The sequence below is a fragment of the Suricata suricatta genome, chromosome 8 (assembly GCF_006229205.1).
Source record: "Suricata suricatta isolate VVHF042 chromosome 8, meerkat_22Aug2017_6uvM2_HiC, whole genome shotgun sequence".
In the NCBI taxonomy this organism is placed as follows: Eukaryota; Metazoa; Chordata; class Mammalia; order Carnivora; family Herpestidae; genus Suricata; species Suricata suricatta.
Window position 1 is genome coordinate 36,335,657 of NC_043707.1, and position 13,983 is coordinate 36,349,639.

Here is a 13,983-nt window from a genome sequence, read left to right on the forward strand (position 1 = left end):
CCTGGCCTTGGTCTAACCCGAGGTCACTATCATGAGGGGCCACAAGCCAGGACCTAACACTCTTCAGCCCAAGCTACTGTCTAATGCCCGGGCATCCCTGGGGCACCGCGGGGTCCAAGAGGAGATCCCCCAAACCCCTTCGCCCATGCAGCATATGGCTACCCAGCAGAGAAATCCCTCTGCAGACACCGCTCCAAACCCCCGCTGGGTCTGGCACCTGCACCTACCCCTGGGCAGTCTCGAAACACAGGCTAACTCAGTGGCACTGCCAAACGCCGTTTATTTTGAATAAAAAATAAGCCTCTTCTTTAATAATACATCAAAATGGACTCTTCAACCTTGCTGGCCCACCTGGTCCTGGCCTCCCCAAAGGGTCCCTCGTGCAGCCAGGCCAGGCTAGAGCTCTCAGGACGACCAGGTCCTGCAGAAGGGACGTGACACAGGGGAAGGGAGGGAGGCTGCCACCAGGTGGCCTCAGTAGCAGTCTGCCTCATTCTCCCCCAGGATGCCCGCCGTGGCCAGCATGTCCTGCAAGAGCGACAGCGGGCTCTGCTCCGCGTGGTCGCTGCTCTCCGCCAGTGCACCCCGAAGGCCCTCCAGGTCCAGAGACCTCAGCACAGCCACCACGGCCTCGGGCTCCAGGTCCCCCAGGGGCTGGCCCTGATCGCCCGCCTGCCACCTCTGTAGGGCAGCCTCCAGGGAGGCCACATCAGGGCCGCTGCTGGAGCCCTGCTGGTCGCTGTAGGAAGCAGTCTTGGCCCTCAGGAAGAGGAGAAGGTCACAGGACTTCTGAGCCACAGGTCGGTCACAGTCAAACAAGGCACGAAAGGCAAAGTCAAAGAGCTGCACTCGGCAGAATGGCTGCAGGGCCTGGGCCACCAAGCTAGGTGGGGCCGCAGCGGGTGGGGTCATGGCATAGGGACAGGAGGAGCTGGGTTGGCCCAGCGTCTGCTCCAGGAACACCAGCGCCAGCTCAAGGCCCTGGGCCCGGACCTCCCAGTCCAGATCCTGGCTCGCCACCCGGAGCACCCTGGCCACAAAGTGTTCCGTGTCTGCCGCCACGTCGGCGTGGCTGTCCCTCAGCCACTGGGTGAAGACCTGCATGACGGCCCTCCGGGGGAAGCCCTCTGAGTCTGTGGACAGGATGTGTAGGAGCTCCTCGAGCAGGCTCTTCTGAAGGACAGAGCGAGAGGCGGTGGGAGGGAGTGCAGAAGACAGAGACCCTGCTGCCGAGCCCCAGGGAAGGCAGGGACCCCCGAGAGCATCTCCCCAGGTCTGGGGGTTAACGCCGCTTTTCCCCTCAGCCTTCTGCCCCCTCCTGTACTGAAGGAGGGCTATCACGTCTGAGGGACAGGGGCACTCAGAAGAAGAGCCAGGGATTCAGGTGCTGCGCCCGACAGGACTCTGGCCCCAGACCCACCACCCATGACTGGGTGGCCAACCCACTGGACTCTGGGGCATCAAGACAACCACCAGATGTGACCGAGCAGCGTCCTACCTGCTGGGCCCCTGGGTGCCCAGGGCTGGCGGGGATGATGTGCAGCCCCCGGCTGGAGAGCTGCCCCATGGCGGCCACTGCGCTTGCCCGGACGTAACTCTCAGGATCTCGCAGGAGCTGCTCGGTGAGCTCGGGCACCTCGGAAGCGAGGAGCGCGTGTCTGAAGCCAGCCTGCCCTGGGAGCCGAAGGGGCCACAACCGGCTGTGACTGAGGGCCCAACTTGTAGCTCCCTCCCTTCCCTCCCCAAGGGCAGCCTGGGCAGCTGGGTTCCCAAAGCCAACAGGAAACAACCGGCGTGCCAAGGCCGGGTTCCCCCTCCCGCAGCCGCCCCTGTGTGCCTGGCACTCACCTCCCCAGCGCCGGACGGTCTGAGTCAGGAACTCGAGGCCAGAGTCCCTCACGTCCCAGCAGGGGCTGCACAGGCGCTTAGGCAGCACGGGGAGCAGTTCTGGGGCAGAAGGGGAGGCTCAGAGCGGCCCTGCCCCGCTCCCCACCACGACCCCTCTGGTCTCCCCAGGCAGGGCAGGGCTACCTCTCAAGAAGAGCTGGGCATGGGGTTCCAAATCACCACCGCCAGAGGGCTTGGGGGAGCTCTGGAGCCACTGGAGTGTGGCTTGGAAGGCCTTCTTCAGAACCTGCAGCAGGCAAAGCAGGGCTGCAGAGCCGGGGCAGTGAAGGGCGAGCTGGCCTGCCTGCCCTTGCCCCCACTGTGCTCCTGCCCCTGCTCTGGGGCACCAGGTGGGACCCCAGGTTCAGGAAGGAGGCACGGGGTTTCATTTTCCGAGGCAGAAGCACCAGGCAGCGGCAGAACGGGCAGCCCAAGTCACGGATGAGGGGCGGCCACTCTTGGCAGGAGGCCCTGCTCCAGGGGAGCCAGGGCTTCCGCACCAACACCCAGAAACTCTCCAAGGCCCCTCTCCTCAAAGCCCCAGGAACCTGCCAGCCTCTTGTCCCAAACCGCCCATGTGATGGCAGGTGGCATAACCCTGTGGCCACCAGAGCCCCAACACCCCGGGGGCATGAGGATGGGAATCTTTGCAGTGTAGACCGCAGGGGCAGGGCCCCTGGTTCTAGCTTCCTTCTCTCACAGACAACTCTGCTTTCTGTGGCCCAGCCTCTTGGTGCTCAGTACCCACCCCCCGCACCAGCATGGGCCCTGCGTTGCCACCTGCCCCTCCAAACTCCCTTTGCAAAGTGACTATGGCCCTACAGAGGGCTCTGCCCTAAGAGGCCTGCATGGGTCCTCCCTGCCCCTCCCCCTCCCCACGCCTTGTGCCTGTACCGTGGGGCTGGAGTCTGGGCTTGTGAGGTATTCCAGAAGGATGGCAAACACCTGCGTCACCAGCTCTTGGGGACCTGAGGCAGACAAAGATGCAGCATGACCTTCCCGTCCGCAAGTCCCCACAGCATCGAGTGTGTCAGCCCAAGGAGAGCAGGGAGCAGGACCCGCCAGCCCCCCGAAGCCGCCCGTGCCCCAGAGGGGACACAGCACAGCAGCCCCAGGTGCAGCTAGCAGCAGGCAAGTGGCACTCACCTGTCCCCTGAGATAGCGTCCCCAGGAAATCGAGGGCCGCTCGTTGGACCCGCACGCAGCCCGCCAGGAACGCACAGAGGTGGGTCCCTGTGTCGGAGGTGGGGGTCGCCGAACCATTGCAGAGCCGCAGGATGGTCACTGCGGCGCTAAGCAGGGGTGCCCAAGGCCAGGGTGAGGGGCGCTGGGGCTGGGAGAGAGGGAGGGTTGGTGCAGGCCAAGCCCCGCCGCCACCCCCGCAGGCCGGGGCTCCACTTACCAGTGGCTGCAGCAGCTCCAGGTGCGCCAGAGTCTGGCACAGCAGACCCACGCAGGCCGCCTTGGAGGGGAGCAGCATGCCCGCAGTCAGGGGTGCATCTGCGGTGCCACCCACTGAGCCTGGAGGCCAAGCCAGGGGCAGCTCTCCATCAGTGGGATCTCCCCCGCGGCCAGCGCAGGCCTCGCTGCTGGCCACCGGCCCTATGGCTGCCACCCCACACTGGAGACCAGGCCCAGAGCTTCCTGCGGGGGGACATGCCCAGGGTGACGTGGGCTGGCCAGACAACGCTCTGAGCCTGTCTGCAGGGCGCCTGAGCAGTCGAGCTCAGCATTCCCCACAGCCCGGTCCTGGGCTGATCCTACTGCTCAGGACACTTGTCCCTGTGCTCCACATGGGGCCAGCAGGCACCCTGGGTCCCCTTCATGAATCCTCACACGCCGTGTGGCTGAAGCAAGACAAGTACAGCAGGGCACGCACTCTGCCCTGGTTGCAGAATCCAGACGCGTCCAGGGAACAAGGGCCAGCCGTGTGCCTGTCCTGGGTTGGGAACCACCACGTGGCACAGGCCCACATAACCACCCAGCTGTTCTCGGGCCACACGAGATGACGCCGCAGAGGGTGAGGCTGCCCCGCTAATTCCAGGGTAGGGTCCCGAGATGGGCAGCAGGTACACATGACAACAGCCTCTGCTCCACCACGTGCACGGTCACCCCCACACCAAGGACGCGCCCACAGCCCCAGGGCCTGCCCTCCTGCACCAGCCCGCCCTCAGGAAGCAGTGTACCTGGAAGTCCGGGGGCCTGAGTGGTGGCTTCAAGGACACAGGTCAGGGGCTGGAGGAGGACAGCAAAGGCCTGGGCCCTCAGCGCCTTTGGACTGGACACAGAAGATGCGGTGAGTACCGCTTCCCGACCCAGGGGTGAGCTGGCAGCCCCCCTAACGTGTCCCAACTCTGGAACAAAGAGGCCTGTGCCGGGGCTCTGGACACTCCCTTGAGAAACGGCTTCTTTTCAAGCACTGTGACTGGCATGCAGGCCACCAACGGGGGACTCCATGGAGTACCTCTCCAGGCCCCAGGAACAGCCAGTGGAAGGCCTGGCCACTCATGCTGCAGTGGACAGTGGCCGCTCAGGGCCATGGGACAGGAGGCCCCATCTCCCGGGAGAGCCCCTGCTGCCCCATCTCCAGGGTCCTCAGGCTCAGGGCGGGGTGGGGGGCTAAGCCAGCACTCGAATCCTCCCCCAGGCCAGCTGCCCGGTCCTCTCCTCTACTCCTGCTTCTTCCTGAACATCTGGAGAGCCTGAAGCCCAGAGCCAGGCCTGCATCAGACACTCAGCCCCTCTGTGGAGCAGGTCCCGAGGCAACTTTCACCCCCAGCCCGGGCCAACATGGCCACCTCTCTTGTGCCCAGAACCTGGCAGCAACTTCCTCGTTTGTCCCAGCTCTGTACCCACGCATCCTTCCCTTTCCTGCAGGAAACTGTCTAGCGAGTCACTCCGGCCTACTGGGTCCTTCTCTACTGTCCCAGGGCCCTAGTACCCGCCCCAGCGAGGTGCCCACCACAGCAGCACAGGATCTACAAGCTAGTGCCACTGGGGAGGAGAGGGAAGCAGAGGGCAGAGAAGGGAGCAGAGCCTGGGTACGAACCTAGCCCTGCTCTGAGCACTTATCTCTGGGGAGCCTATAAAGCTCTTGTCTGAAAGGGGACTTCTGTCACCACAGTGCACGGGAAGCCACAGCCTACGGCACTGCCTGTGCAGTACTGGAAATCCTGCCTGGCTACACTGCCGCTGGCCACCTCTCCTCTTCCCTGCTCTCCGGGGCTCCCTGGAAGCCCCTGGCCCGCAGCCACGGCCTGAGACCTCTCTGCCTGTCCTCACACAAAATAACCCTCATCCTTACCACTCCTGCAGTTTCAGGATCCCCAAAGCCAACGGCCCTGCTTGGGAGGCACGCAGGCGGCTCAGAGTCTGTGCCAAAGTGTCCCACAGGCCACAGCTTGACGAACTCAGCACAGGAGAACTGCAGAGAACCCCAGAAACAAAGTTATTTCTCTGTCCTGCCCCCAAAGCCCGAGCAGTGCCCAGGGGACTGCCACAGCTCTGGGGACACGCGTGCCTAGGTGAGACAGAGCCTTCCCACGTGTGTGGACTTTGAGGACCCACTCTGGCATTCCCTGTGCCCCAGGCGGTGGCACCAAGTGTGACAGCCACCCTAAGACTTCCCAAGGGAAACAAATGCCCCTAAGTCCTACGCACTCCCAGCTGTGGCCCAGGGGACTGACCGGGCCACGCTGAGGAGGAGGTCCACGAGCGAGTGTGCAGCGGGGACGGGGTCTTTCTCGAGCAGACAGGCCACAAGGGGACTCAAATGCACCCACAGGACTTGCGTCCAAGGGTCATGGCAGTGGCTGAACATGGTGGTCAGGACATTTAGAGCCTGTGTGACCTGCGGGGTGGCCGTGGCGCGCAAGGACTCCTCAATGTGACCCACGATCTTCTGGGCACATGCTGGCCAATGGGCAGGCTGCAGGCTGGGGTGTCCCTCAGCGGGGGCCTGCATCGACAAGCCCAGGATGTGCACTAGGAGCTGCCCAGCTGCCGAGGCCACAAACAGGCTGGAGTCTCCCTGCAGGGAGAAGATGGTGTCAACGGCACCTGGGTTGGGGACAGGGGCAGGGAGAGAAGACAACGGGGTTCAGCTGGAACAGAATCCAAAGCAGCTTTTACTGCTAGACTTGGGAGCCTCAGGGAAAGATGTGGACACTGCAAGCCACAGGGGCCCCACTGGGCCCCACGTCCCCTCCGCTCAGAGGCAGAGGGACAGGAACAGAGCTTTCCAAGAGTAAGCAGTTCTAGACCCCTGGAAGGAAGCTTTGGATTCTAGTGAGTTTCAGCTTCACGCGACCTGCTGGGTCTGACCTGCGAGCTGAAGCTCGCTGCCGTGACCTCAAGGGGCCTCTAGCCGCCCCCTGTGTGGTTACGCTGTGTGGCCTGGCAAGCTGCAGCCATCTCCCTGGGGCCGCACGGGCACAGTGCAGCCACAAGCGAGGGTGGGATGGGTGGGGCACTCACCGCTGTGGGCCAGGAAGCACAGGGCACTGGGGTGCTGCGTGAGGGAGCACAGGCCCTGGATCCAGCCGCTGCGCACAGTGGGGGCGGTCCAGGCGGCTCCTCCCAGGGGTCCTGCCTCCCCAAAGAGCCTGGGCAGCAAGTCCCCCTGCTGGGAAGCGGAGAAGGAAATGGTGACCGGGGCGCGTCCCCAGGAGATGGGCACCTGGGAGACGGCTCTTCTCTCATCAGGGCTGCTCAACATACTTCTCCCGGGGCTCTCTCAGGGCCACACAAAGAGCCCCCCACCCTGACAGCAGCCGGGCGACGAAGTGGCAGGTGGCCACTATTGTGGCCACACCAGCCCCAGCACCGCCAGGTCTGCCTTCTAGGACCAGCTCTGGGGCAAGAACTGGGTTGTAAATGAAGGTGCATCACTCTGGTTGGTTTACTTCAGAAATCCTCCCCCCAAAACAGGACCATGAGCTCCATCTCCAGACACCCACCTCTGTCCATGACACTGTGCTCACAGAGCCTCAGCAGCTCCCTAGATGATGAATCCTGCGCTTGGCATGTGGGGCCTGCCAAGGCCCCGCCCTTCTCCAGGGGCCCCACTGCAGACACCCCGGCACGCCTGTCTCAGGAGGGCCCCGCTCCCTGCACCTGTTCGAGCCCTCTGTAACCCAGCGGCAAGCCCTCCACAAAGCTGACCCCCCAGGCTGGCCATGGCTTAGGGACATGCGTGGCCCCTTCCCGCCGCGGGCATCGCACACTCGCTCGCTCCTGGGTTCCAGCACGATGGGCAGGAGCCCCGAGGCTCCGGAGCTGCTCACTGGTGCAGTCATTCACCCCGCGCCTCTGCTATGCCCACAGGAGCCCCACGGTCAGAGCCTGCGCCCTGCCTAGGCTGCCGGGCATCCTGCTTAGCCACTGCTGGCAGACCTGCTGCTACCCAAGGGGGCCCCTCTTCAAGTCACAGCCCCTTCCCCCCAGGCAGCTCGTGCCAGTGGGCGGGCACAGACTCCACCCACCCCTTCCTTGAGTAGTTGGTCTGCAGGTCCTCTGCCTAGTCACTGTCCCCGGCTGGGCAGCTCCTGATGAGGGGCCTGTGGGGCTGTGAAGGGGCAGACGAGGAAGGGACAAGAGACCAGGTCAGTGCTGCGGGAACAGCAGACAGGAGAGCAGCCTCTCCCTGCCGACTGCGAGCCCACACCCGGCCCGGGCCCCTCGTCCTTGCTTACTGCCAGAGGCAGGCTCTATAGGGTCTAGCGAGAGGTCTGGCCCCTGCGGGGCTCTTACATTAAGCCTGCGCTGTTCCCTCATTTAGGAAAGAAAGGTAAAGAGCGCTGAGCTGCTCACTGGCCAGAGCTCCTAGGATAAAATGAGTGATGCTGCAAACCCTGAGGAGCTGCATAAGCCGCAGGTTCTGCAGGCATGGGAGGGTTACGCCACACGGGAAACGAGGACGGCAAGCATGAGGTCAGGCCCCCACTCCCTTCAGCATCGCGGGGCCCACGGCAGGCAGAGCTGGGCTGTGCCTCTTGAGAGACTGCACCGCCCAGGCGAGTCGCGTCTGGGAAGGGCACCCAGGGTTACAGAGAGGACACATCTCTCCCTGCCACCATCCCCTCTTCAGGCGACTCCAGCACAGCGTGGCCTTCCTGGGGCTCTTTCTACCCTGTGCCCGAGGGTGGCATGCCTTCACCCGAGCCGTGAGGCTGCAGGAGCCATGAGATGCTACTGCAGGGCCAACAGGCTTATGCCACCCATCACCTAATGGAGCCCTGTGCCCGTCCAGGGGTGGGAAGAGCTGTTGGATGCAGGGCTGCGGGGGGAGGGCTCCAAGCCCACTGCCTTATTGCAAGGTAGAGATTCTCACTAGGCCCTCACCCCTCTGACCAACAGAACTAAGTGCTGGATGGATGGTCTCAGTGAAGCCTTGTGACAGTCGACATGACACGCACAGCTCTTCTGTCACAGGAAGACACTGAGGCTCAGAGGGCTCACAGCCAAGTCCGTGCAGAGGGCCAGTGTCAGAGCTGAGTCAACCGCAGCTCTGTCTTATATCAGAAACTCTATCTTTCATCCGTCGCTCCCAGTCAGTTTTCCAAAGGACTGCACTCAGGGATAAGATCCCTGCGGTGCCAGTCAAAGCACGGGGCAAGCCATGCCTCAGAGACCCAGGGGCCGTGACAGCCACCCTGCTGCGTGCCTGCGCTAGAAGAAGGCCATGTCCTGCTCAGCGGGAGGCCAGGCTCACCTGCAGGTGCTGGAAGCAATCCTCCTGGGCAGCAAGGATGCCTGCCAGGCGCAGCAAGAAGGCAAGGACTCGGGGACTCAGGTCCTGGGGCTTCAGCACAGGGCACAGCAGTGTCACCAGGCACGGGTTCTCCTGTAACAACAGCAGGCTGGACCCTGCAGCAGGCCCGGCCAGGCGGGTGTCACTACTGCCCAGTGACCAACTTTCCCTCACGGACGGTTCTTCGGGCAACCCCCAGACCTTCTGTCCCGCAGCTGGTTCAGTCATCATACGGGGGGAAAGGATTCGCAACAAATGCCACAAAGGAGTCATGGCTTCAACGCAGCAAAAGGCATGGACTGGCGAGCTGCTACCCGAGGATGGGAGACACTAACACCAGTAAACCTGGAGGTGCTCTATCCTGCTGCTTACAAAAAGGAGTGCACAGTAAAGCAGAAGATAGTCTTTACCTCTCAAATGGATACTTTTGTCTTAAACTGAGTGCTCTATGCGAGGGAGGACAGCCAAGAGGCATCTGAGACATCTGCCCGGCCACTCCGCTGTTCAGAAGCGCCGAGGCCAGAGAAGGGAAATTTGGGGCACAGGCTGGGAGCTTCCTGTTTGGAGGCCCTTGCTGAAACAATTAGCAAAGAATGTGGTTCAGTAAGAGGGAAAAAGACCAGAGAAGCACAAATCAAAGAAACCAGTAAACATGTGGGTAAATCTAAAAAGCAGCAACTTTAAAGGGGATGGAGAAGCAGCTATCATGCTAATGGTCATCAAAAATGGCTGGAGGACCCACACTTCTGTCAGACAGACAAGACTGCAGAGTAACGACTGCTACAAGAGATGCAGAGGGCATGGGATCGTAACGAAGGGGTCTATCCACCAAGAAGACCTAACAACTGTAAATATTTATGCCCCCAGCGTGGAATGCCCAAATACGTAGATTAGTTAATCGTAAACATAAAGAAATTAATTGATAATAATACTATACTAGCAGGGGACTTCAATATCCCACTTCCAGCAGTGGACAGATCATCTAAGTAGAAAATCAACAAGAAAACACTGGCTTTGAGTGACACACTGGACTGTATGGACTTAACAGATGTATTCAGGACATTTCATTATAAAGCAACAGAATACACATTCTTCTTGAGTGCACATGGAACATTCTCCAGAATAGATCACATACTGGGACATAAATCAGCCCTCAACAGGTACAAAAAAGATCAAGATCACACTTTGCATATTTTCAGACCATAATGCTATGAAACTTGAAATCAACCACAATAAAAAAAATTTGTAAAGACCATGAATATTTGGGGGGATTAAAGAACATCCCACTAAGAATGAATGAGGTAACCAAGAAATTAAAAAGGAAATTAAAAAGTACATAGAAGCCAATGAAAATGAAAACACAACAGCCCCCCAAACCTTTGGGATGCAGCAAACACGGTCAAAAGAGGGAAGTACAGAGCAATCCAGGCCTTCCTAAAGAAGGAAGAAAGGTCTCAAATACACAACTTAACCTTATAGCTCAAAGAGCTGGAAAAAGAAGAACAAGCAAAGCCCCAAACCAGCAGAAGAGAAGTCATGACTAGAACAGAAATCATTGATAGAGAAATAAAAAATCAAAACAAAACAAAAACCAGTAGAACAAATCAATGAAACTAGGAGCTGGCTCTTTGAAAGAATTAACGCAACTGATAACCCTAAGCCAGACTGCTCACAAAGAAAAAGGAAAGGACCCAAATAAGGAAGATCGTGAATTAAAAACAGGAGAGATCACAACCAGCACCACAGAAATACACACAATAATAAGAGAATATTATGAGCAACTATATGTCAACAAAGTGGGCAATCTGGAAGAAATGGACAAATTCCTAGAAACATATAAACTACCAGAACTGCAACAAGAAGATATAGAAAATTTGAATAGACCTGTAACCAGTAAAGAAATTGAATCAGTAATCAAAAATACCCCAAGAGACAAGAGTCCAGGGGATTTTTATCAAACATTTATTGTTTTTTTAACATTTTATTTATTTTTGAGACAGAGAGAAACAGAGCATGAGAGGGGGAGGAGCAGAGAGACAGGGAGACACAGAATCCAAAGCAGGCCCCAGGTTCTGAGCTGTCAGCACAGAGCCCGACAAGGGGCTCGAACCCACGAATGTGAGATCATGACCTGAGCCAAAGTCGGAAGCCCAACCGACTGAGCCACCCAGCCGCCCCTCTATCAAACATTTAAAAAAGAGTTAACACCTATTCTTTTGAAGCTGTTCCAAAAAACAGAAATGGAATGGAAACTTCTAAACTAAACAGAGAGCTTTCTCTCCAAGGTCAGGAACATGACAAGGATGTCTACTCTCGTCACAGTTATTCAACTTAGTGTTGAAAGTCCTAGCCTCTGCAATCAGACAATACAAAGACAAATATCATCCAAATCAACCAGGAAGAGGTCAAACTTTCAACTCTTTGCTGATGACATGAAAGCCCAAAAGATTCCACCTAAAAACAGTTAGAACTGATCCATTAATTCAGCAAAGTTGCAGGATGTAAAATGAACCCAATACGAAGCAGCAGAAGGAGAAATCCAGGAATCGATCCCATTTATAATTGGACCAAAAAGCATAAAGTACTTGGGAATAACCTAATCAAAGAGGTGAAAAATCTATACACTGAAAACTATAGAAAGCTTATGAAATGAATTTGAGAAGACACAAAACAATGGAAAAACATCGCATGTTCATGGACTGGAAGAACAAATATTGTTAAAATGTCTACACCACCCAAAGCAATCCACATATTCAGAGCAATCCCGATGAAAATAATACCAGCATTCTTCACAGAACTAGAACAAATAATCCTAAAACGTGTATGGAATCAGAAAATACCCTGAAGAGCCAAAGCAATCCTGAAAAAGAAAACCAAAGCAGGAGGCATCACAATCCAGGACTTCAAGCTGTATTACAAAGCTATAATCATCAAGATGGTATTGTATTGGCGTAAAGACAGACACGCAGATCAATGGAACAGAATAGAGAACCCAGAAATGGACCCACAAACATATGGCCAACTAATCTTTGACAAAGCAGGAAAGAGTACCCAGTGGAAAAAAGACAGTCTCTTCAGCAAATGGTGCTAAGAAAACTGGACAGTGACATTGCAGAAAAATGAACCTGGACCACTTTCTTACACCAGATACAAACTCAAGATGGAGGAAAGACCTAAACAGAAGACAGGAAGCCATGAAAATCCTAGAGGAGAAAATAGGCAACAATCTCTTTGATCTCAGCCGTAGCAACTTCATACTCAACACATCTCTGGAGGCAAGGGAAACAAAAGCAAAAATGAACTACTGGGACCTCATCAAGATAAAAAGCTTCTGCACAGCGAAGGAAACAATCAGCAAAATTAAAAGGCAACCAAGAGAAGGGGGGAACATATTTGCAAACGACTTATTGATAAAGGGTTAGTATCCAAAATCTATAAAGAACTTATCAAACTCAACACCAAAAAATGAAATAATCCAGTGAAGAAATGGGCAAAATACTTCTGAACAGACACTTTTCCAAAGAAGACATTCAGATGGCCAACAGACACATGGAAAGATGCTCAACATCATTCATCAAGAGGGAAATGCAAATCAAAACCACAGTGAGACACCACCTCACACCTGTCAGTGTGGCTAACATCAACAACTCAGGCAACAACAGGCGCTGGTGAGGATGTGGAGAAAAGGCAACCCTCTTGCACTGTTGGTGGGAATGCAGACTGGTGCAGCCACTCTGGAAAACAGTATGGAGGTTCCTCAAAAAATTAAAAATAGAACTACCCTACGACACAGCAATTGCACTACTAGGTATTTATCCAAAGGATACAGGAGTGCTGATTCGAAGGAGCACATGTACCCCAATGTTTATAGCAGCACTATTGACAAGAGCCATATGGAAAGAGTCCAAACATCCATCAACTGATGAATGGATAAAGATGTGGTTTATATACATAATGGAATATTTCTCAGCAGCGATCAAAAAGAATGAAATCTTGCCATTTGCAACAACATGCATTATGCTAAGCGAAATAAGTGAGAGAAAAATAAATATCATATGACCTCAGTCATGTGGAATTTAAGATTTATAAAGAACAAACTGAGGGTTGCTGGTGGTGGGCGATGGGCTAGATGGGGGATGGTTACTAAGGAGGACACCTGTTGGGGTGAGCACTGTGTGTTATATGTAACTAATGAATCACTAAATTCTATTCCTGAAATTATTATTGCATTATATGTTAACTAACTGGGATTTAAATTAAAAAAAATAATAATAAAACAAGACAGAGTCAGAATACCAGACAACAAAAGAACAGAGACTTGGGCTTGGCTGGAGTCAAAGGGCCCTGAGATCCTTGTGTTGCTGGAAGAGAGGAAAGAGATTCTAGCTAGCTTTTGATTTTTTACATCCAGTTTGTGTGGGGGGGTGACTGCAGAGAACAAAAGTGGAACGCATAACTTCCAAACCAAAAAAAGAAAACATTTAAAAACAAAAACTTTATCAATCCACTAGAGGGGAGAAAAGGAGGAAAAAGGAACAAAGACAAGGACTGGTAATTTCAGAAAAACGAAAGCACGTAGGCCCCAAGAGAACAGTGAGCTCAACAAAGGAAGCAGACTGTCTGGTGAAAGAGCTGCTCATCCGCAGCCGAGAGCCAAGCACTGAGCCAGCAGCACAGTGTTTCCGAGAACAGGAGGCAGCGCGGCACAGGTGGGCCAGGCTTTGGGTGCTGCCGGTGCCCGGCCAGGGCTTGCTCCTGAAGAGTGGCCGCAGCAAGAGGAGCATGTGACGAACTGGACTTTAAAGCAAAAGGTGTCCATCAGGTCAGCGGAGGAAGAGTCTAGGCCTGCACCTACCTAGGCTCGCTTCCAAGGGTGCAAAGGGAAAAACAGAGCAGGATGTCAAAGAAAAACAGGCAAATCGACAATCTCAGGGTGGGGTCTTCATCTCGCTCTCGGAAACAATCAAGCAAACCAATGAGCAAGAAGGCAGCAGGCATGAACAACGTAAACCTGAGTAAGGAGCGAAGGTGGAGACAGGTGACCTGCTACTGGGCACCAAGCTTCCCTTGAGGGGACGATGATGCTGCAAAATTACGCTGTGGCAACGAGGGCACCACTCTGTGCGTGATTTTACTAAAAACCAATCAATTATACACTTCAGGTCAATTCCATGGTACGTAAATTATATCTAAAAGAAACCTGTCTAGGGGCTCAGTGGGGTCAGGATCTCAGAGTTGTGGGGTCGAGCCCCACACTGGGCTCCCTTCACTGAGTGTGGATCCTGCTTCAGACTCTCTCCCTCTGTCCCTCTCCCCAGCTTGTGCTCACTCTCCAAAATTAAAAA

General features: G+C 55.7%; 1 protein-coding gene across 11 annotated transcripts in view; it reads right to left on the reverse strand.

Annotated features, from left to right (window-relative positions):
- Window positions 1-260: 260 nt before the first annotated feature.
- BRAT1 (BRCA1 associated ATM activator 1) overlaps window positions 261-13,983 on the reverse strand; it is a 16,579-nt gene continuing 2,856 nt past the window's right edge. Inside the window, exons 3-14 of one of the 11 annotated variants that reach the window (XM_029948617.1) lie at window positions 8,600-8,754; window positions 6,364-6,511; window positions 5,574-5,946; window positions 5,192-5,311; window positions 4,074-4,165; window positions 3,290-3,408; window positions 3,034-3,220; window positions 2,782-2,855; window positions 2,032-2,134; window positions 1,849-1,947; window positions 1,499-1,674; window positions 261-1,170 (exon numbers count right to left, since the gene is read on the reverse strand). In XM_029948617.1, coding sequence (XP_029804477.1) covers window positions 475-1,170; window positions 1,499-1,674; window positions 1,849-1,947; window positions 2,032-2,134; window positions 2,782-2,855; window positions 3,034-3,220; window positions 3,290-3,408; window positions 4,074-4,165; window positions 5,192-5,311; window positions 5,574-5,946; window positions 6,364-6,511; window positions 8,600-8,754 — 2,342 coding nt within the window. In that variant the 3' untranslated portion in view covers window positions 261-474. Of the gene's footprint in view, window positions 1,174-1,498; window positions 1,675-1,848; window positions 1,948-2,031; window positions 2,155-2,781; window positions 2,856-3,033; window positions 3,532-4,073; window positions 4,166-5,191; window positions 5,312-5,573; window positions 5,947-6,363; window positions 6,512-8,599; window positions 8,755-9,048; window positions 9,213-13,983 lie in introns of all 11 variants that reach the window. The other 10 variants (XM_029948616.1, XM_029948612.1, XM_029948611.1 and 7 more) reach the window with 10 other exon arrangements.